The sequence below is a fragment of the Cupressus sempervirens genome, chromosome 7, assembly GCF_028749045.1.
Source record: "Cupressus sempervirens isolate cs-2001-9-10 chromosome 7, ASM2874904v1, whole genome shotgun sequence".
NCBI lineage: Eukaryota > Viridiplantae > Streptophyta > Pinopsida > Cupressales > Cupressaceae > Cupressus > Cupressus sempervirens.
The window spans coordinates 307,240,374-307,263,859 of record NC_143124.1 but is presented as its reverse complement, the minus strand read 5'-3'; the positions used below and the strand labels follow the sequence as shown (position 1 = coordinate 307,263,859).

The 23,486-nt window shown below is 37.5% G+C and overlaps 1 protein-coding gene and 1 pseudogene across 1 annotated transcript; both read right to left on the bottom strand.

Annotated features, from left to right (window-relative positions):
- Window positions 1-546: 546 nt before the first annotated feature.
- Window positions 547-8,176, bottom strand: LOC149546633 (serine/threonine-protein kinase BSK2 pseudogene; annotated as a pseudogene).
- A 7,943-nt stretch (window positions 8,177-16,119) lies between these two features.
- Window positions 16,120-23,199, bottom strand: LOC149546632 (isoeugenol synthase 1-like). The gene is made up of 6 exons (XM_089794637.1): window positions 23,126-23,199; window positions 17,390-17,525; window positions 17,168-17,302; window positions 16,839-17,073; window positions 16,480-16,683; window positions 16,120-16,387 (listed from the first exon to the last, which is right to left on the bottom strand). The coding sequence occupies exons 1-6, from the start codon at window positions 23,197-23,199 to the stop codon at window positions 16,206-16,208; spliced, it is 966 nt and encodes a 321-aa protein (XP_089650763.1). The 3' UTR covers window positions 16,120-16,205.
- Between the last annotated feature and the right edge of the window lie 287 nt (window positions 23,200-23,486).

The window sequence follows — 23,486 nt, the reverse complement described above, 5'->3', positions numbered from 1 at the left end:
TATCTTGAGACTACCAGTTCTTATTCTAGAATGCGTAAACACACCTTTGCTTTGAATGTCGCAACATATATCTCTAGAGTTTGATAACTGATTAGGTCCTTTAAACAATATTATCTGTGATATATACCAGTAAAACGGAGTAAAAATAAAGTTATATGTAAATTTGCTCGTAGACAGAATCCATCCATCTACCACTCAATTTTTACAAGCCGACATTCAGCGGTGAATATTGAAATAGTTTACTGGAATTAGAATCTTATCAGTATCTTGGCTGCAGATTTTACCGCCATACCAATTATTACCCACCAATAAAGGCTAACCTGGCACCATCTCTCCTTATCTTGGTAAAGATAGATAATATATGCAGTTACATAGTTTTTCCCTCATTTCCTCCTCTGCTAAGCATTAGATTTGTACAGAAAACCAGTGAACAACCATTTCAAGATATACATAAGATAATAAATTATCTGCGATGAGAGAAAAATAAAGTAATCCTTTCTAACATTGTCAGCATTTCTCTGTCATGTTATTGGGAACATAATAAAGTCAATTATTAAGCCTCGTGTTCTGCTTCTTTGAGTCTAATGCAGCCCCGTCTCTCAGCATATCCTGTGAATCAGTCTCCATTCCCAGCTTTGCCAAGGCTATAGCTTGCATGTAAAAAGCTGTCGGCCACTCTGGTTGGCATACGTGTGCTTCCATTGCGTCTCGGAGAGCAAGTTCTGGTTGATCACTCATCAAGTAAGCTAAACTGCGCCTACCAAAGACCGTTGGCGACGGCATCGTCATAACGCTGACCAATGACGAATAGTATTCAATAGCAGTCTTGATGTCTTTATCTCTGAAGGCAATGCCACCAAATTTCTTTTTGTCTATCATCTCTTGAACTTGCTGAGTCTACTCTCGAAATGATAACTCATTCTCTCCACCCTCATCATCCTTGTATCCTGTTTTAACCAGCACATCATGTACAGCTGTAAGATCCTGCTGCAGGAGCAAGTGCTGGGCACAGGAATAAATTTTTGGCTTGCAATTGTGATGGTGTTTAAATGTTTTTTGTTATTATTAAATTTTAGGGTTTGAATTGCATTCGGGGTGGTGTTTAATTAATATTTTGTTATAACTTTAGTAAAGGTTTAAACAAACCTTTACGGGTCTGGTGGTTGCCAAAATCAGTTCTTAACTATTTGGCTTTGTTTATAAATCCTCTCTGAAATCTTTTGGGAGAGTATGATTTGAGATTTTTCATTTCTGTGTGAAGAAGGACTGAGATGAATAGATGAAATAAATAAAATTGTAATTCTTTCTTGCTACTTGAATTTTGGTTTTATTTTATTCACACTGCAAATTGATTAGGAATGCATATGATAGCTGTTGTTTTCTGAATAAAATAGTAGTAGTAGCATTGTTTTCTTTTTGTAGAAGTTATCGTTGCAGGAAGCCAGACTCACACTAGAATCTCTGAAAATTAAATTAGGCAATAATGCCTATTGCTCGCATAATCACCATGTGAAGTGGCCTGTGTGTGGTGGAGAGTGGGTAGGAGGAATGTACATTACTTTCTTCATGGCCATTTGCAAGAATGGGCTACAGTTTGAAGAAACATGTGTTTGGTAAGGCAGTATCCCTATGTGCTGGCCATGAATGAACACATGTAACCTGTAAGGTGTTGTTCATATTTGGTGTCTCCCTATAGTTTTATTTTTATTTCTTCTTTCCATCTAATATTGAGCCTATTATAGGATTTGTTCTTGTTATCTCCTCATCATATTGGTATCAGAGCGAGACAAGATCTTGTTGGGAAGTGTATGTCTGCAAAAGAATCACAGGCTGAAGCTGAGGCTCACACCATGCCTCTAAAAAGTATGACTCCAACTGCCATCAAAAAGATGATGGAAGAACTTCTGGAAGAGAAGTTGAAGGAGTTCAAGGAGTCTAGTAACAAGGATAAGGAGAATGAGGTGGAAGAAGGTACCAGTGGAGATGAAGAAGGAGAACAACACCAAGATCTACCAAAGGAATTGCCTGCAGATCAAAAGGCATTCGTTGATGCTTTAAAGTCAATAAAAGGAGATATTAGTGATAATCTACCTACATATGGAGGTAGTCTCAATAGTGAGGAAGTGATTGAATGGATTGAAGCAATCACAAATTACTTCGACTTGAATGAAGCTCCAAAGAATGATAGGGTAAGGATTGCAAAAGGAAAGTTGAAAGGATCTATTCTCTCATGGTGGAATTATGTTCAAGGAGAAAGGATACAAAATAACAAAAATATGATCTCTTCATGGGAAGTGATGAAGGGAAAAATCAAGGCACAATTTTTGCCTATAGATTATGAGGTGCAATTGTTTAAGAAGTTGCAAAGCTTGAGGCAACGAGAGATGGATGTGAATACCTATACAAAGGAGTTCCATAGGTTAACTCTTAGGGAAAAGAAACAAGAGGAGGAACTAGAAAGAGTGGCTAGATATTTAAATGGCCTGAGAATGAACATACAAGAGGAGATCAGCCTCTTGGCCCCAGATACATTGGGGAAGTGTTTTCAACTTGCTCTTAAAGTTGAAGAGGAAGAGTGATCAGCAATAAGGATGGAGAAGTGGAAGGAATGACCGAGGTAGGGGAAACTTCAACAATAGAGGACGAGGTCAGAGGTCTCGAGGTGAGTCTAACCCTAAGGAGCAAGTGGGTGACTCAAGTAGCAGAGGAGGCTACGGTGGAAGGGGATCTAATGGAGGAAGGTCAGATGGATCAGGTAAAGGATCCAGGTTCTTAGGAATGAAGTGCTATAGTTGTGGTTAGATAGGGCACCCAAAATATAAGTGTCCACAAAGGGAATCTACTTCTCAAAATGGTGAAAGGAAAGTCACTTATGTGCAGGAAGATAATGTGAGTATGAACTCACCAGAAGTTCATTTGATGATAGAGGCTCAGGGAGAAAGTCTCATGTTAAGGAGGACACTTCTTAAGGAACCGCTGAAAGAAGATACTACTCAAAGGAGGGCTCTTTTTCTAGTTCAATGCAAGGTGAAAGGTAAGTTGTGCAAAGTAATAATTGATTCAGGTTCTACAGATAACATCATCTCACTTCAAGCTGTAAACAAATTGAAGTTAGAGAGACTTCCACATTCTTGTCCATACAAGGTTAGTTGGTTGAACAAAGGGCAATAGGAAGTTGTGAATGAGCAAGCTTGGGTAGAGTTCAGTATAGGGGAATATAAAGATAACATATTGTGTGATGTTTTGCCCATGGATGCTTGCCACCTCTTGCTAGGAAGACCTTGGCAATTTGACAGGAAGGCATGCCATGATGGTGAGAAGAATTCTTATAGCTTCCAAAAGGATGAAGTAACATACAAATTGAATTCTGAAGGAGAAGAGAAAGGGGTTGGTCAAGTTGGACCAAGTGTGTTGATGGTGGGTGAGAAAGAGTTCATTAGTACTCTTAAAGAAGATGGAATAGGCTTTGCATTGTTGCTGAAGCCTAAGGAAGATAGGAAGAAGGAGCGTAGGACAGAAGGCCTGAAAGAAGTTGAAGAGTTGTTAAACCAGTACAAGAAAATCATTGCTGAGATAATGCCTGAGTCTTTGCCACTAATAAGAGACATAAGTCACCAGATTGATCTTATTCTTGGAGCAGTCCTACCCAACAAGTCAACAGATAAGATGACACCACAAAAAAATGAAGAGATTGCTAGGCAAATAAAAGAGTTGCTTGACAAGGGGTTGATAAGAAAAAGTCTTAGCCCATCTTTCGTACCCTCAGTTCTTGCTCCAAAGAAGGATGGTAAGTGGTGATTGTGTACTGATTCTAGGGCTATTAATAGGATAACTATAAGATATAGATTTCCTATTCCTAGAATAGAAAATTTGTTGGATTGTTTGGGAGGAGCTTCATTTTTTTCTAAAATAGATCTCAAAAGTGGGTATCATCAAATAAGGATACGAGAAGGGGATGAATGGAAGACAACCTTCAAAAGTAATGAAGAGTTGTATGAATGGTTGGTTATGCCAATTGGTTTATCTAATGCTCCTAGTACATTTATGTGACTAATGAATGAAGTTTTGCACAACTTCATTGGGAAGTCTATTGTTGTCTACCTTGATGACATTTTGGTGTATAGCAGGAATAAGGAAGAGCATTTGCAGCATTTGAAGATGGTTTTTCAAAGGCTATAGGAGCAAAAGTTGAAGATAAACTTGGAGAAGTGTGACCTTTTGAAACAAGAGTTGGTGTATCTTGGATTTCTGATATCCAAGGGAGAATTGAAAATGGATCCTTCTAAAGTGGAGGCCATCAATAATTGGCCAACAACAAGGGTTGTTGGAGAGGTTTGAATTTTCATGGTTTGGCCACATTCTACAGGAAGTTCATAAGGAACTTTAGCAACATTTGTGCACCAATTTTAGACACCATCAAAGGAGGAGGTAACACAAAATTTGAATGGAATAATGCAGCAAATAAGAGTTTTGAGGAACTCAAACAAAAGGTAGCCAAATATCCTGTTCTTGTTTTACCATATTTTAATAAAGTTTTTACAGTAGAATGTGATGCTAGTGGCTTTGCAATAGGGGCTATTCTTAGTCAAGAAGGTAGACCTGTTGCATTTTTCAGTGAGAAGCTAAATGAGGCAAAGAAGAAATATTCTTCTTATGATTTGAAATTGTATGCCATGGTCCAGGCATTGAAAAAATGGAGGCACTATTTGCTGCCTAAAGAGTTTATTGTGTATATTGACAACCATGCTCTTAGTTTCTTGAATGGACAGGAAAAACTCAACCATAGGCACATGAAATGGGTTGAGAGTTTGTGAGCTTATACTTTCACAATCAGGCATAAGAAAGGACAAGCCAATAAAGTGGTTGATGCACTTAGTAGAAGAATGTTAATAGTGCAAGAAGTACAAATCCAAAGCATGGGTGTAGATGCATTGAAGGAAATGTATGCGAAAGATAGAGATTTCAGCGAAGCATATGAGGTTTGCACTAAATTGGAAGATAATTTTCATTCTAATTTTTTTGAATTTATTGTGCAAGATGGACTGTTATTTAAGGGTAGCCAACTATGTATTCCCAAATGCTCTATGCGGGAAAATGTTATTTAAGAAAAACATTGTGGAAGTCTTAGTGGTCATTTTGGACTAAACAAGACTTTAGAATTGGTGCAAAGATTTTATTATTGGCCTAAGATGCAAACAGACATTAGGAAGTTTGTGGAAGGTTGTCTGGTATGTCAAAGGGCAAAGGGAGTATCAACAAATGTTGGACTTTATCAGCCTTTACCCATACCAAATAGACCTTGGGAGTGTTTGAGTATGGATTTTGTAATGGGATTACCAAGGACAAAGATAGGTTATGATAGCATATTTGTGGTTGTTGATAGATTTAGTAAAATGACTCACTTTATTCCATGTAGAACCACTAATGATGCTAGTTATATTGCAGGGCTATTCTTTAAAGAAATAGTTCATATTCATGGTTTTCCATTGAGCATTGTATCTGACAGCGATAGAAAGTTTGTGGGTCACGTTTGGAGAACCCTATGGAAGAAGTTGGGCACAAATTTATCTTTTAATTCAACCTATCATCTTCAAATAGATGGGCAAACTGAAGTGGTTAATAGATCCTTGGGAAAACTTTTGAGGTGCTTGACATGAGAATATGGAGGTAGTTGGGATGCTATCATACCTCAAGCAGAGTTTGCATATAATGACTCAGTAAATCGTAGCACAGGCATGAGATCTTTTGAAGTTGTTTATGGGAGAAATCCAAGGGGAGTTTTGGAACACAGAAATATGGATGGTTTGGAGAAAAGGAGTGGACATGTAGAAGACTTTGCTAAAGCAATGGTAGAAGTTCATGAGCACGTGAGGAAAACTCTACAACAGAATAATCTAAAGGTGAAGGCTAAAGTAGATTTGAAAAGAAGAAATGTACAGTGCCAAGTTGGAAACATGGTTATGGTTCACTTGAACAAAGATCGGTCACCTCGGGGCAGCCATACAAAGTTGATGATGAAAAAGATTGGCCCGTGTGAAATTTTAGAAAAGTATGGAGAAAATGCTTACAAAGTGGCATTGCCTCCAGATGTAGCTATTGCACCTATATTTAATGTCTCGGATCTCACATTGTATTAAGGTTCAAACAAAGAAGTTGGTATAGAAGCAACATCACATGAATCAAATGACTAAATTCAAGAATTGCCATCTAAAGAAACACCGCAGATGGAAAGTATCATCAACAGTAGGGAAGCAATGAGGACAAGACACAAAGTACACATGGAGTATTTGGTTAAGTGGAAAGGCCTTCCAGATTCTAAAGCTACTTGGTTGCCAGAAACAGAAATTCTAAGGCAAGGTGGGGATATACAACAGTTGGTCTCCAAGAGGACTTGAGACAAAATTCACCCCTAGGAGTATGCTGCAGGAGCAAGTGTTGGGCACAAGAATAAATTTTTGGTTTGCAATTGTGATGGTGTTTAAATGTTTTTTGTTATTATTAAATTTTAAGGTTTGAATTGCATTCGGGGTGGTGTTTAATTTTAGGGTTTAATTAATATTTTGTTATAACTTTAGTAAAGGTTTAAACAAACCTTTACGGGTCTGGTGGTTGCCAAAACTAGTTCTTAACTGTTTGGCTGTGTTTATAAATTCTCTCTGAAATCTTTTGGGAGAGTATGATTTGAGATTTTTCATTTCTATGTGAAGAAGGACTGAGATGAACAAATGAAATAAATAAAATTGTAATTCTTTCTTGCTACTTGGATTTTGGTTTTATTTTATTCACACTGCAAATTGATTAGGGATGTGTATGATAGCTATTGTTTTCTGAATAAAATAGTAGTAGTAGCATTGTTTTCTTTTTGTAGAAGTTATCGTTGCAGGAAGCCAGACTCACACTAGAATCTCTGAAAATTAAATTGGGCAATAATGCCTGTTGCTCGCATAATTACCATGTGAAGTGGCCTGAGTGTGGTGGAGAGCGGGTAGGAGGAATGTACATTACTTTCTTCATTGTCATTTGCAGGAATGGGCTACAGTTTGAAGAAACATGTGTTTGGCAAGGTAGCATCCCTATGTGCTGGCCATGAATGAACACATGTAACCTATAAGGTGTTGTTCATATTTGGTGTTTCCATGTAGTTTTACTTTTATTTCTTCTTTCCATCCAATATTGAGCCTATTATAGGCTTTGTTCTTGTTATCTCCTCATCAGATCCATCCTTGCACAAGCCTTTCCAAGTGGAGAGAGCATTACTGGTAGAGATGATGCTACTTTATTGATAACCATCAGTACATTGGATGGAACCTGTTTCTGCTTTTGAAATGGGGCTAACGCTGTTACAAGAAACTTTGTGTTATGTCTGTCTCGAGGTACAGACTGCAAGCACCTTGATGCCAGCCCAACTAGCTCAGTTGCATCATCATTTGTATACTGTCCTTCTAGGGAAGAATCCATCAACACCAAGACACTTTTTCCACGTATCAAATCTAAGGCGTGACTAGGTGGGATATGTTTTTCTCTGAGTAGGTCCAGAAGAACCGTCCCATAGCTATATATAACACTCTCAGAAGGTATGTATGCTAAGTTAGTGCTATAGCTTTTTCCATCTCTGCTGTTTTCCATTAGGCCAAAGCTTGATAGTCGAGGATCACCGTCGTCATCAAAAAGCACTCTATATGCATTCAAATCATGATCGATGCGTCGATTTTCAGTATTACAGTGGTCTAGTCCTTGCGCAATATAATATACAACTCTCAACCGCATCGTCTAAGGCATTGGTTGCTTTTCCCAGTGAAATAAATGCTTGGACAAGGTATCATTTGGTGTTCACTAATCTTTTGTGTCGAACTCTTCCAACACCGGCTGCTTCAGCCGCGAACTGCCTGGCATCTGGCCAGGATTGTTTTGGAAAGCGTTTGACAGCAGTCCAACGATTACTTTCTAGCGTTCCTTTATACACTGTATTCGGAGGTTTCTCGCCACTCTCAGACACAATATTCTCGTTATTAAATCCTCCAGTTGCAGCGCGTAGCTCACTGAGTGAATATTCCTTGAACGTAGGCACTCTGTCATTCTCAAATTGATCATATTTTCCGGATCTAGCTTCTCGTTTTAGACCAGATTCTACGTCAGGGCTTGGCATATTACTCATCTTGGACTGCATGCACCCCATTCTGAGGGCTCCGCAGCCGAATTAGATCTCTTTGCTAGGAAACACTCACGGAAAGCCCGATTCAGATGCTAAAACCTACGCATTTCGACCTTGAATCCGGTCAAGATCCCCCGATCGCTTTCCCCTCGCTTTAACCTTAAAGCCTTTTATGGAATCCATGGAGATTATGCCAGTCAAATTCCTTCACTCCTTTAATAGCTGCGAAATTTCTAGGCATTGAGAACGACACCTAAAGATTCTTATAGCTCTCTCTCCTCCTCCTCCTCTACCACCTTGCTTCGGCAGCCGAGCCTTCAGAATCGCAGCTGACTATACAGCTCAGGCTTGGTCTCAAAACTTTTGAGGCAAAGTCCACACCTATACTCCGGTCAGCAGACCTGACCTCAACAAGTAAACTTCAAGGCACCAGCAGAGCTGACCTCAAGGAAGTAAACTTCAAGGCAAAAACCAACTCATTTACAAGTGGCTGCTAAAACTTTTGAGGCAAAGTTCACACCTATACCCTAGCAAAGCTGACCTCAAGGAAGTAAACCTCAAGGCACAAGCCAGGAAGTAAACCTCAAAGCACAAACCAACTCACCTACAAGTGGCGGCTAAAACTTTTGAGGCAAAGTCCACACCTATACCCTAGCAGAGCTGACCTCAAGGCAGAAACCAGGAAGTAAACTTTAAGGCACAAACCAACTCACTTACAAGTGGCAGCTGAAATTTTTTGAGGCAAAGTCCACACCCATACCCCAGGTCAGCAGAGCAGGTATGTGGCACACAAGTCCCATAAGGGAAAATGACCCAAAGTCATTCTCTACTACAAAGGCGAGTCGAACCTATGACCTCAAGGAAGTAAACCTCAAGACATAAACCAACTCACCTACAAGTAGCAGCTAAACTTTTGAGGCAAAGTCCACACCTATACCCTGGGTCAGCAGAGCAGGTATGTGGCACACAAGTCCCATAAGGAAAACTGCCCCAAAGCCATTCTCCATTACGAAGGGGTATTCTATTTTATTATTATTATAAGATACACATATATATTAATACTAATTGTATATCTTCTCTAGAATTTTTTTAGGAGCTCATTGCTTAGAGAATTGTATGTTTTTTAAAAGAGTTACTCCTTCCCAATATTAAAATAATAATAATGCTTATTGATTATATTCTTTTCTCTTTTATATATATATATATATATATATATATATATATATATATATAATTGATTTATATGTTATTCTGAGTTTTGAATAAATAGATTTCACTTGGACTTTTAACCTTTTTATATTTCATATATTGTACAATCAGTTTCAAATTTTACTCATTTATAATTTATAATATTGTAATTAATGTTTTTGACTTTTTGATCTCTAGCTCAACCTACAAACAATGCATTTAACATAATATTAATCTATCATCGAAACACCTAGGGAATTTTATAGAATGTGGTGCACATTTAAACCCCTTCAAGTCAACTCAGACATATTAGAGCCATATTAGTGTGTAACCAAAGAAAGGGATTGAGAACACGTGTAAGAAGGTGCATGGTCATTGTGTTGATTCAATACTTAAACTTGAATATTTAGGATTGAAACACAAAGCAATTAATTTAATATTAATGACCTTAGATTAAGTATAACTTAATGTTAAGAAGAGAGTAACTCATCTTATCAAATTTTTAATTAATTTAATCATCTCAAAGCTAAACTTAATTGAAAAAGCTTATTTAATTAACTAGATTTAAAATGGAATTTTATTATTATTAATCAACTATATAAATAATTAAATAAATTTTAATTTATTTAATTAATTTCAAAATAATATAATAATATAAAAATCCAGTATTAGTTTGTGATGTCTTGAGAATGTAGCAATAACAACTGGTCTTACATCATCATTATTAGTCCTGCCTATCTATAGATAGAGACTATAGTTCTAACTCAATTCTGTTCAATTAGTTACTTACTTGGTAATCTCCCAATTATAGAATATTGTCATTTAGACTATGGTATCGTAAAATTTTAAGCTAAACAAAATTAATCAAATTTTAATCTCTACTTTCTTATTGGCTCTCTTCTTTTTCCTAGCACGGTCTTTTCATTTGACTACTTAAGAAATTTTTTAAAAAAACAACACTCTCTAAATGAACGTGTAAGATGTCTTATGAATGGTCATAACTTTGGGGAACACTTTTAGTGGCCACATGTAATGAACACTTTTCATAAGCCATATGTTATAAACAACTAACTTTCTAGATAAACAATGGCCTTTTGAGATAATTTATTTGGATTTCTATTAAGGAATTTGTCTTTATAATGAATTCTACTAGTAGGTGATACTTTTTACTAACTTAAATTGCTAATCAAATTAACTGAAGTAGGTTCAAGTTCATTACTGAAAAATATAATTCTCATGCTAGTAGTTGTCATTGATCTTCTCTCTATCTTTAACATCCAAAATTGGAGGATCTATCAAACAATAAATTTTTCTTTCCAATAAAATCTTCATCATATAGATGGACAATGAATAATATTTTATAGATGAACTATTTTCTTTTAATTTAGGGAAGAAAATATTTTACCCTTCGATAAAACTTCTAAATTTTTCATGGTTTTAAGAGAGCTATTCCTTTATACTACAACTAATCTTAGTCAAAAATTTTGGTTTACCTTTAGTTATTGTGGCTTATGTACAAGGTGTTGGGTTGTATTACTTTCTACTCCTCAATTTTAATTTGTTGGCTTTTACTTAACAATGCATTGCAATGTTTTAGGGGTTTTATTTGCATTAGTTAATGAAAAATGGGATAAAGAATGGTAAATGCGTAGTAGACTAACACCACAACATTGAATGGCATGGAGATTTCACACCCAGATATCTTTCTACCTAGCATCTGATAATTCATGACATGCATCTTTCCTTCTATTATTCTGACCTGTCACTTGATCAACTTGATCAACTTTCCTTCTTGTATTGTATCAGATTTACTTTGTCCTCCAAATTAGCTTGCCACTGACGGAGTAGCACAAATATGGAAGTGATTCAAGGTTCTGGCACAAGTTACATCTTACCTTGCATGGCAGTGGATGCTTGTCCTTCTACATTGCTATGAGTGTATGATGAAGATATGCCCTGATACCACTTGATGAAGATATGCTCTGATACCACTAATGAAGGGCCACACCACCCTTACCAACTCACAACCAAGAATGCAACAATATGAAGACAATTTTATTATACTTGAAAATCCAATAGTAATTACAATAACATTTTTGCAAGATCTCTCAAGATCCAATCCAAGCCCAAGCTAGTCCAGATCCACACTCTGGTAGAAACCTCCAAGATCTCAACTTGTTCTTGCAAGCCACCAAGCAACCTCCTTGTTTCTAAATCGCAGCTACTAGCCCTTCTCCAACTTTATCCAAGATCCAAGTGTAAACTGCCTCACATTTGGTGCTCTGTCTACACTCACAACTCCACCACAATCCTGCTATAAACTGCCTCACACTCGGCGCTCTGTCCACAGGCTTAGAAAAACTCACTCTTCACTTCCTCCTTCTCTTTCACACCTTGAAGCCTTCCAAGCTTTCCAAGCTTCACCTTCCACAATTTTCACCTTTCCAAGCTTTCCTTCCAAAGCTTCTACTTCCCAAGCTTCTCCTTCTCGAGCTTCCACTTCTCAAGCTTTCACCTTCTCGAGCTTCTCCTTCTCAAGCTTCTCCTTGAGCTTGATTAGAAATGCTCATATGCCTTGCTTAAATAGGCACTTACCACCCAATACATGACTTATCCCCAACCTTCTAGAATTCCACCACAACCTTCTACAACTTCCATAACCTTCTACAATATCCACAACTTTCTACAATATTCATAACTTTCTAGAATTCTACCCACACACCTCGATAAATGGAATGACAGCGATTTTTATTTTTATTTTTCCATTATGCCACCTATGCACCTCAAAAATAAAAATTTCTCCTTTTCTCCTTTTTTTCATTTCTTTTAAAAATTATTATTTCTCCTCTATTTTTTGTCACTTTCTCTCTCCTCCACAATTTTTTTTTTCTAATAGCTTTTCCATGCAAGATGCTCCTGCATCAGACTCCCTTGGTAGATAGAAAAGTGTGTCCCACACTTTGATGCCAAAAAGAAAGGTCTACCACCATCTTTATCTTCACCAAAGGTTTCCACCTCAACGGGGACAACAAAACCACCATGCAAATCTTCCACATCTGCATTACTCTATCAAACACCAGAATCTCAAACATCCAATCAACATGCTAACCCCTAGGAACAAACTGAACATAATGTTGCATTAGCAAACTCCCATTCACATCAACAACTAGTGCGACCATACGAGCAATAACAAACTCCACGTTAGCAGCCACATGTAGATCTCCATCAACACATGCCGAACTCTCAACACCAACAACGTCATTGCTCACAACAAGATGCTCTGCAATACATAACTCACGTCCAATAGTTGGATCATTCATGACCAAGTGCTCCATAATATACATGTCAGACTCAACCAAGACCATGAAAACCAACCTCCATCCCAACATCAACAAGGTTAGGAATATCTTCAGCAACAACCTCTATTTTCTCTACAGGTTCTGCATCAGGCTCCACAAATTGATCAGCAAAACCATCCTCTTCCACCTTGACCTTCTTAACTTGATTAGCCAATCTAGCATCCAACCGAGAAATCATCTTAGAAAAATTCCTCTCCACTATATCATGGATTTCCACAATCATCTTAGGGTCCAATCCTCTTGGAGCCATCTTCCAAGATCTTTACAAACCCTCTGCAACAAATCCTTCCCACGGTCCTTGTGACAACCAAATTGTTTGCAAGTCAAATCACAACCTGCCACCTCTCACGAACAATCAGGAACCACATCACAAGTCTAGTAAAACAGATTTGCAATCCACCAGCTCTCCACAATCATGCCTCAACAATTTTAGTCTTCCATATCCGCATCAATCGATCAATCTGCATGTCCTCCCAAGGTCCTTGTACAAACTGCCTTAGCTTCGGTGATTTGTTTACAAGCTCAAGAAATCCCACTCCAATAAACTTCACCCAACCAAGGTCTTGGTACAAACTGCCTCACACTTCGGTGATCTGCTTGTACACTCAGGAACTCCTTCTTTGATAAAATTCACCCAACCAAGGTACTGGTACAAACTGCCTCACACTTCGGCGATCTACTTGTACACTCAGTAACTCCTTCTTTGATACCGCTAATGAAGATATGCCCTGATACCACTTGATGAAGGTATGCTCTGATACCACTAATGAAGGGCCACACCACCCTTACCAACTCACAACCAAGAATGCAACAATATGAAGACAATTTTATTATACTTGAAAATCCAATAGTAATTACAATAACATTTTTGCAAGATCTCTCAAGATCCAATCCAAGCCCAAGCTAGTCCAGATCCTCACTCTGGTAGAAACCTCCAAGATCTCAACTTGTGCTCGCAAGCCACCAAGCAGCCTCCTTGTTTCTAAATCGTGACTACTAGCTCTTCTCCAACTTTATCCAAGATCCAAGTGTAAACTGCCTCACATTCGGTGCTCTGTCTACACTCACAACTCCACAACAATCCTATTGTAAACTGCCTCACACTCGGCGCTCTGTCCACAAACTCAAGAAAACTCACTCTTCACTTCCTCCTTCTCTTTCACACCTTGAAGCCTTCCAAGCTTTCCAAGCTTCACCTTCCACAATTTTCACCTTTTCAAGCTTTCCTTCCAAAGCTTCTACTTCCTGAGCTTCTCCTTCTCAAGCTTCCACTTCTCAAGCTTCCACTTCTCAAGCTTTCACCTTCTCGAGCTTCTCCTTCTCAAGCTTCTCCTTGAGCTTGACTAGAAATGCTCATATGCCTTGCTTAAATAGGCACTTACCACCCAATACATGACTTATCTACAACCTTCTAGAATTCCACCACAACCTTCTACAACTTCCATAACCTTCTACAATATCCACAACTTTCTACAATATTCATAACTTTCTATAATTCTACCCACACACCTCGATAAATGGAATGACAACCATTCTTATTTTATTTTTTCTATTATGCCACCTATGCACCTCGAAAATAAAAATTTCTCCTTTTCTCCTTTTTTCCATTTTTTTAAAATTATTACTTCTCCTCTAATTTATATCACTTTCTCTCTTCACAATTTTTTTTTTCCAATAATTTTCCCATGCAAGATGCTCCTACATTAGTGTACATGCAAACAATATGTTGTAAAAAATGCAAAGATCTATGCAAATTTATGCTTTGTGTTTCCATTAAGAAGATTAATTTAGTTTCTTTATTTGCTTTTATGATATCTTTAAATTATACCAAGTTTTCTTTTAAATTTCAAGTTTAGAAATTTGATCTCAGTTTTCTTTGTGTCAAATTAGAAAGTTAAGAAAAATATTTTGTAAATAAATAATGTCTTTCATGACCCTTTTTGCCAAAAATAACTAAATATTTACAAAACTGAGGTGCTCCTTTAGCCTAGCCATGTTATTGTTTTAATTTCTTTTTCTTCATATGAGCTATAGATAATACTAAAATCTATAATCTTTTATTTCCTATCAGCCTCTACTACTAGGCATTTTAGTGGCATGGTTGTTTCATTCAACACATCGATGGGTAGTACCAGTGCTTACAATGAACAAAGCACCAGTTTTCATGGTGTCTTGCATCAAGGGAAAACTTCAATTACTCTTTTTAGAATAACAAAACCAAAGGAAATAAGGTAGTAACATGACAAATAGTTTATGCATGTCTAGCATGTGTCTAGAAACTATAGCTTTAGTAAACATATTTAAAAAACAATGAGCATGCAACAATGTTACAGCTCAATAAAGCATGATTTGTCATACAAATGTAATATCTACATATCTAATAAATATTACTAATGTTTTTTCAAAAAAAGGTTGAAATAAAACATTTTAGCTTGTAACTTAAGATATGAGGTCAGAAGAGGAAACATACCTAAAAATTTACTTGGCAAAGATTTCAATAGAATGTCATCCATAATTCTTCACATTTATTATCTTATAATGGATAGGACCACATTATATCTAGAATATTAAAAAACAATCAAGTCTGAAAGTTTTACTGCAGAAGCACAAAAACACTGGCTCAAAAATATTGGGCCTACATTATCAGCAGTTTTAAGAGTTTCATTTTTTTTATTTTCAGATTTATACGTTTGATGTAAAATCTTCAGATTTCATGACTATTCAAAAGTACGTACTTGAAGAGATTGATTAATATGAAAGAAATGAATAAAACAAGTCTATTTTTAATCTAGATGCTTACCAATATTAGCAAGTAGTTAAGCATGGAAATGGCCTTCCTACCTTATTTATTAACTTGAAAACTTTTTCTTTCTACCTTTGCTTTTGCCATCTCCTCTAATGAAAAAGTCCACTACTGAAATTTGAAATGTTGGCAGTGGTCGATTTGAGATTAATAATTTAAAAATGCACCATTTCATTTGGTTTCACTGTCATTTTAGTTTGGTCGGTACTGACTATAATTTTTCTAAACAGAGATTGGCTACTTTCAAGATTTCCATTATACAATGGACAATGTCTGAACACTTATCCAACACAATATTCAATTTAACATTTATCTTTTAACTTTTTACTATTTGGACAAATACTTCCGTTGAACTTTCTTCCCTTCAAGTAATTAAGTTGTAATTCTTCATACTGTTACTTTCTTACACAATAATGGACTAGAGCTTAACAGAGCTCTTGTTATTATTCTTTTACTCACACTATCATCTTTGTGAAAACATCATTTTCCTTTAAAACGTTATTTCCATGGAGGGAACATCTATCCGCCAAATGAAACACACTTGACCAAATTAAATGACTGGTCTAGACAAGATAGATAGTACTCTATTGGATAAAAACCACATTTATACTGTGCTTTTCTGCTAAGGTCGCCAAAAAAACAGTGGGCCTCTGGCATCTCGTAAGATTTCAAACATGTGTACTGGTTAATAACAATTATAGATTCAGGCAAAGGAAGTAAGCTTTGTCTCGCGGGGAGCATTGATTGATGCGTCAAGCAAGACGTCAATAGGAATGTATTTGTAGTCTGGATAGAGCGTTGAAACCTCAAGATCATCTTCTCCTAATTCAAAGTTCGTCATGTTATGCAGAACACAAACTGGAATGTTATCAGGATGAGGCAGAGCTGCAATCAAGTATTGTGTTATGTCAGTAACGATGATGGTTCTTGTATGATAGACGGAAAAAACTCAGATGGTTAAAAAATTAGAAAGTTACTCTGTGAGAGATTGATCGTCTCAGATTCAGACAAGTAAACTCTTTTAAAACTGGTCCCTGTTTTGGTTTCCCAAAGTGACACAAGCTCGCTCTGGCTAATTATGTTCCTTGGCGGCCTGTAAATCACAGGCCTGTTTTCTGTGCTTGGGTCTTTTGCAACCATAATCATAAAAGCTGCAACGTCGTCCTCTACATTCAAAACCGCTCCAAAAGATCCAAATCACCTGTCAACTCTATTTCCCACTGGGTTAAATACAACCTATGTATATTATAATCATGGTCATATTGATATTTTCCATTACCCCTCCGTGATTCCTTTCACATTTTGTATTAATTGAAACCCAATTGATATAATATACCTTTTCTGAGTCCATCGCCATAAATGACAACTTCATCCAATTGAGGATTTTGCCGAGGATGGACAAAATAATCGACAAAATAAGCTGCAAAAGCGTTGGCAGAAATGAAGGAATATGGAATCCCCGATTGTTCAATGGCCCTGTGGATTGTCTTTTTATCATCGCAAACCCTCTGAAAGGGAGGGAGACCATTGACCCTATCTACATCGTTGCCAAACTCGGATGGGAGAAATCTCTAATTCCACAACAAGGAATAGTCGAATAAGATATTTGTTCTATGCATCTGAAATAAATACAGAATATACAAGCTTTGAAAAACTGCTTCATACCTTTATGTTCCCAACTTCTTTGATGGCCCTTATGATATTGAGCTGATCCTTATGTTGAGGAATTGCAAGAGAGGATATAACGATATCTACTTGTCTAAATGCATTCACTAGGCTTTCGTGATCATCTAGAGACCCCTGTATATAAAACCCAATGAGAATCAATGGGAAGCTTCCACAGAGACAAGGGGAACAAGAATTTTGTAGCTAGATTATATAACTTACCTGAAGTGTAAGAACACCCATATCTCTCAACTCTTGAAGTTTGCCGGCTTTGGAGGAATTAGGATTAAGAGATTGTGGCCTTACAAGAACATAAGTAGGGTAACCAAGCAGAACACTAACTTTCGCCATATATTTGTGAAAAATCAACTATTGCAGTCACTGATTATAATCTCCTATCATAAATGATTATTAAACTGCTGAAAACAAATTCCCAGCTAATATTGAAAAATAACACAACTGCAACTTCACTTATAAAATACGGAAAGAAATGCGCAACACAATGAACACAATATTTTTGGACAAATTGTCCCTGGAAAAACTCCTAAGAGAAAACTAGTTCTACAGATGAGGAATTATATTAAACTTCAGCAAATCAAGAGATACAAAATTCCTTGCCTCTCACTGGCAGAACTCCAACAACCTCCTAATTTCTCCTGCTGATATTCCCCACTGCTATCCCCATGCTAATACTGCGCCCTTGCTAACACTGCAAGACTGTTTGCTAACACTGCAAACGTTTCTCCAAGAAAAACTCCCAAAAACTTCTTTTTCCAAATGACCCAATGACCCATTTTTATACTACTCCTTTTGGTAAACCAATGACCGAGATTAAATCAAACCAACGGCTGAGATTAAGACAACTTGACAGCCAATAATAGAATTGGTTGCAAGGTGTCCAAAAGGGAATCTCTAAAATTAGTAAATAATAACCATTTACTAATTCTTGGCAAGTGGACAAATAGCTGTCCAAACCACCCATAAATACTACTACTATTCATAGATAAGGACGAACAACTATCCAAGCTACCCATAAATACTACTGCTATTTTTGGGTCAGAAATAACAGCTGTCCAACTAACAATAATTAACACTCCTTGTTAGCGAGGAAGCTGTTCTGCAAGACACCCATCTTATCTCTGAAGAAGATAAATTTGGCCTTTCCCAAAGCCTTCGTCAGAATGTTTGCTACCTGCTCATCTATAGGTATGTATTGTAGTCGAACAACTCCCCTTTGTACACAATCTCTGATGAAGTGATATCTTATATCTATATGTTTAGACCTATCATGAAACACTGGTTTCTCAAACAACTTGGTGCAACTCTGATTGTCACAATGTATCATAGTAGTCTCAACCTTCTAACCAAACAAGACTACTAACAACTTTCGAAGCCATATAGCTTCACATGTTGCCATGCTAGCTACTATGTATTCTGCTTCTGCTGAACTTAGAGCCACAGACTTTTGCTTCCTATTGAACCAAGATAAAACTCCTGATCGCAAGCTGAAACAACACCCTGAAGTGTTCCTTTTGTTTGTTGTACTTCCTACCCAATCTGCGTCAATATAGCCTATCAACCTGATACCTTCACCTTGAACATATCTGATCCCATAATCGACTGTACCACGCAAGTAATGTAGCACATGCTTAGCCGCTAACCAATGCATTCTCTTTGGTTCAACCATGAACTGACTAAGAGAGTTTATTGCAAATGCTATATCTGGTCTAGTGTTGACCAAATACATAAGCGAACCAATCAACTGTCTATATAAAGTGGGATCTACATCCTTCTCCTTAGTTGTATCTACCTTCCTCTAATTCGTGATCATGGGTGTAGACATGGCTTTGCAATCCTCCATCCCAAATTTTTTCAAGATTTCAATGCAATATTCCCCTTGACCACGGAAAATCTCCCCATCTGTCTGCCACACTTCCATGCCTAGAAAGTAGTGCATAAGTCCTAAATCCTTCATCTCGAACTCTTCTGCAAGGTTCCTCTTGCAATCCACTATGAGCCCTAGTGAACCTATAAGATATAGGTCATCCACATAAAGAACAAGAATGAGAATCTCACCCCCAAAAATCATGTAGTAGAGGTTAGCATCTGCTTCACTCTTCACAAAGCCCATTTTCTACAAGTATGTATCAATGCGCTCATACCATGTTCTAGGAGCCTGCTTGAGTCCGTACAATGCTTTCTTCAATTTGCACACGTGGGTCTCTTTGTTGTGTGCTACAAAGCCTTCTGGTTGTTCTATGTATACCTCCTCCTTCAACTCACCATTGAAGAATGTTGTCTTGACATCCATTTGATGGATTTTCCATCCCATCTATGTTGCAAGTGAGATTATAGCTCATATAGAAGTATACCTAGCAACTGGAGCAAATGTCTCGTTATAGTCTATTCCCTCCTTCTAAGAGAACCCCTTTACCATGAACCTAGCCTTGTATTTCTCGATGCTACCATCTGCACTGTACTTTATCTTATAGATCCAGCGTGATCCAACTACAGCCCTATCTGTTGGTCTAGGTACTACCTCCCACACATCATTCTGCATTATTGAAAAATATTCCTCAACCATAGCATCTTGCCATACCTGATGTTCTGCAACTTCTTGATAGCTAGAAGGCTTACTATCTACCAACTGACTAACTAATGCCACATAGTCATTGAACTTGGCTGGTTGTCTTCGCTGTCTAGTACTCTTCCTAGGAGCTCTCACAAACTCTTGAGTATCCCTTTGTGTATCTAGAATCACATGGTTCCTGCTGCCAACTGTAGAGGATGAAATGTTAACCTCTAAGTCTTCTAGATGTATTTTCTGTTGCATCTGTTGCTCCATACTCTATGAATCTTCACTAACTGAGTCTACACTCATATTGGTAACTGTACTTGAGCTTTGCTGCCCTTGACTTGGTCTTGGAACTTCTATTGGCTGCTCACTCTGATCATCTACTAGCAAATCCCTGGATCTCCTGAATGCCTTGTCCTCCATAAACTTGACATCTCGTCTGACAATAATTCTTTTAGTCCCTGGAATGAAAATCCTATATGCCTTTGAGGTCTCATTGTATCCAACAAAGTACACCCTCTCTGCAGTCTGATCTAACTTTGTACATGTATCTCCAGGAATATGACAATATGCAAAACTCTCGAATATCCTGAAGTGACTAACATCTAGCTTCTTCCCTGTGAAAGCCTCCTCTGGTGTCATCTTCCCTAGCACCTTGTGCAGAACTCTATTATGAATGTAGACTGTTGTATTACATGCCTCTGCCCATAAGTAACGGGGCATGTCCTGGTCATGTAGCATAGCTCTTGCTGCCTCTGATATAGAACAATTCTTCCTCTCAGCAACTCCATTCTGCTGTGGATTGTAAGGAACAATCCATTCTCTCTTGATTCCTTCTCTAGTGCAGAACTCCTAGAAGACATTTCTTTTGTACTCGCCTCCATTGTCTGACCGAAGAACCTTTATCTTCTTTCTTGTCAAGTTCTCCACAAGAGCCTTGAACTCTTGAAATCGACTAAAAACCTCATCCTTAGTCTTCAAGAAGTATATCCAGGTCTTTCTAGAGAAATCATCAATAAAAGTAACATAGTACTCATATCCTCTGAGACATTTCATCGACATTGGTCCACAAACATCTGAATGTACTAGATCAAGAACACCCTTAGATCTGGTGTCACTCCTTGGAAAAGATGCTTTCGCAAACTTCCCCAACACAGATCCCTTACATACATTGTCATGCTCTGTGCTCACCTCTGGAACACCTGTCATGGTCTCATGAAGCAATCTAAGTGCTCCATGATGAATATGGCGCATCCTCCTATGCTATAGCTCTCCAAGATCTCTAGGATTATTGTTGCTCATAAGTGCCTTAGGAGTATCAAACTGCAATCTATAAAGGTGACCACTCCTAACTCCAATAGTTATGGGTGATTTCCAATCCTTGTGCTTAATCAACACATGTGTTCCTCTAAAGAGTACATTATACCCCCTATCCTGAAGAACGAATACAGAAATCAAATTCATACCTAAGCCTGGCACATATAACACATCATGAAGTAGAATTATCTTTTCATTCTCCCTCTAAAACTGAACAGTCCCTTTCTCAATAGGGTTGAGTTTGGACAAGTTTCCCATAGAAATCTAGATGTTGGTTTCCTCCTCCTTGTAACTGGAGAAGTACTCTCTAACTCCTGTCATATGAAATGACGCCCCACTATCTACATACCAAACACACTGTGAGGTTGAGCTAACCATACAAGCTATGAGTGCAAACTCATGTTTCATTCTGCTAGATAGTTCTTCTGCACTTGCTAAAGTTGCCACCTGCTTCTTACCCTTTTTCCCCTCTGGGCAATCACTGACATAGTGGCCAAACTCGTGACATCCAAAGCATTTGACCTTAGAAAGGTCCTTCTTCTTCTTTTCACTTTTTGAATTTGATCCTTTGCTAGATCCCTTCTTTGCTTTCCCTTTACCCACTAGGAAAATGTTCTCTTGTTCCACCTCATTTTTCTGACTCTTGTTGGCCCCATTGACAGGACTTAGTCTAAATTCCTCTTGAGTGAAATCAGTCCATAGTTGATCCCAACTCAGTAAAGTATCTCGTCCACTAACAACTTGAACAAAGACACTCCATTGTTTAGTAAACCCATTTAGGGCTATTCTCACTAGCTCATCATCATTAGGGCTATCTCCAATAGCTGCTAACTCATCCTTGACAAGTCTAAGCCTGGCGAGGTAACTTGTGACATCTTCTCCCTAATTCATCCGGGTATTCTTTAGCTTCTATTTGAGAATCAACTTCCTGTTGGTGGTAGCATTCTGGTACAGATTTAGAATGATGTCCCACATCTTCTTTGTTGTATCTAACTCTGATATATGTGGAACAATATGATCCTTGACACCATCAAGGGTAATCCTCCTCCCTTTGGCATTGTCCTTCCTATATGCTACAAGCTGTGTTGCATCCGTTGGTACAGGTACACCACTGGTATCATAATCCTTGATACCATTCTCTTCCAACAATAAAGAAATTTTGGCCTTCCAGACACCAAAATTTGAGGCATCATCCAATCTATCCTGATCTCTCAAACCAGCTGAAGCCATCTCAAGGGTTTAAAGCAATAATAAATCTAAAGAGATCGAAATTTATTTCCTAGGGCAAAACTCTTCTACCCTTAACAATGCTCTGATACCATGTGAAAAATCAACTATTGTAGTCACCGATTATTAATCTCCTATCATAAATGATTATTAAACTACTGAAAACAAATTCCCAGCTAATATTAAAAAATAACACAACTGCAACTTCACTTATAAAATACGGAAAGAAATGCACAACACAATGAACATAATATTTTTGGACAAATTTACCCTGGAAAAACCCCTAAGGGAAAACCAGTTCTACAGATGAGGAATTATATTAAACTTCAGCAAATCAAGAGATACAAAATTCCTTTCCTCTCACTGGTAGAACTCTGACAACCTCCTAATTTCTCCCGCTGATATTCTCCACTACTATCCCCACACTAACACTGCGCCCTTGCTAACACTGCAAGACTGTTTGCTAACACTGCAAACGTTTCTCCAAAAAAAACTCCCAAAAACTTCTTTTTCCAAATGACCCAATGACCCCTTTTTATACTACTCCTATTGGTAAACCAACGACCAAGATTAAATCAAACCAATAGCTGAGATTAAGACAACTTGACAGCCAATAATAGAATTGGTTGCAAGGTGTCCAAAAGGGAATCTCTAAAATTAGTAAATAATAACCATTTACTAATTCTTGGCAAGTGAAAAAATAGCTGTCCAAACCACCCATAAATACTACTGCTATTCATAGATAAGGACGAACAGCAGTCCAAGCTACCCATAAATACTACTGCTATTTTCGGGTCAAAAATAATAGCTTTCCAACTAACAATAATTGACAATACTTACCGAGGTATCCTGTGTCTCCTATAATCAATATCGTGTTTCGTCCCTCATTATATCTCTCACTTATGGATTCCATCTTGCTGATTTTAGTCTTTCCTCCATTAAAGAAATGAAAGGACAAATTGTTATGTTATCCTGAAATGTGATTGATGGATATTTATATAGGTGTGAGAATCTATTCTTGCTAGAAACATCCGAGACGTTTCCAATTTCGATGACTATATATATATATATATATATATATATATATATATATATATATATATATATATATATATATATATATATATAAAGCGTGGGCATCGTCAAATATTCCTTGATCTTGGCATCTTATGAAATGTGTATCACGAGTTCATCAATAGA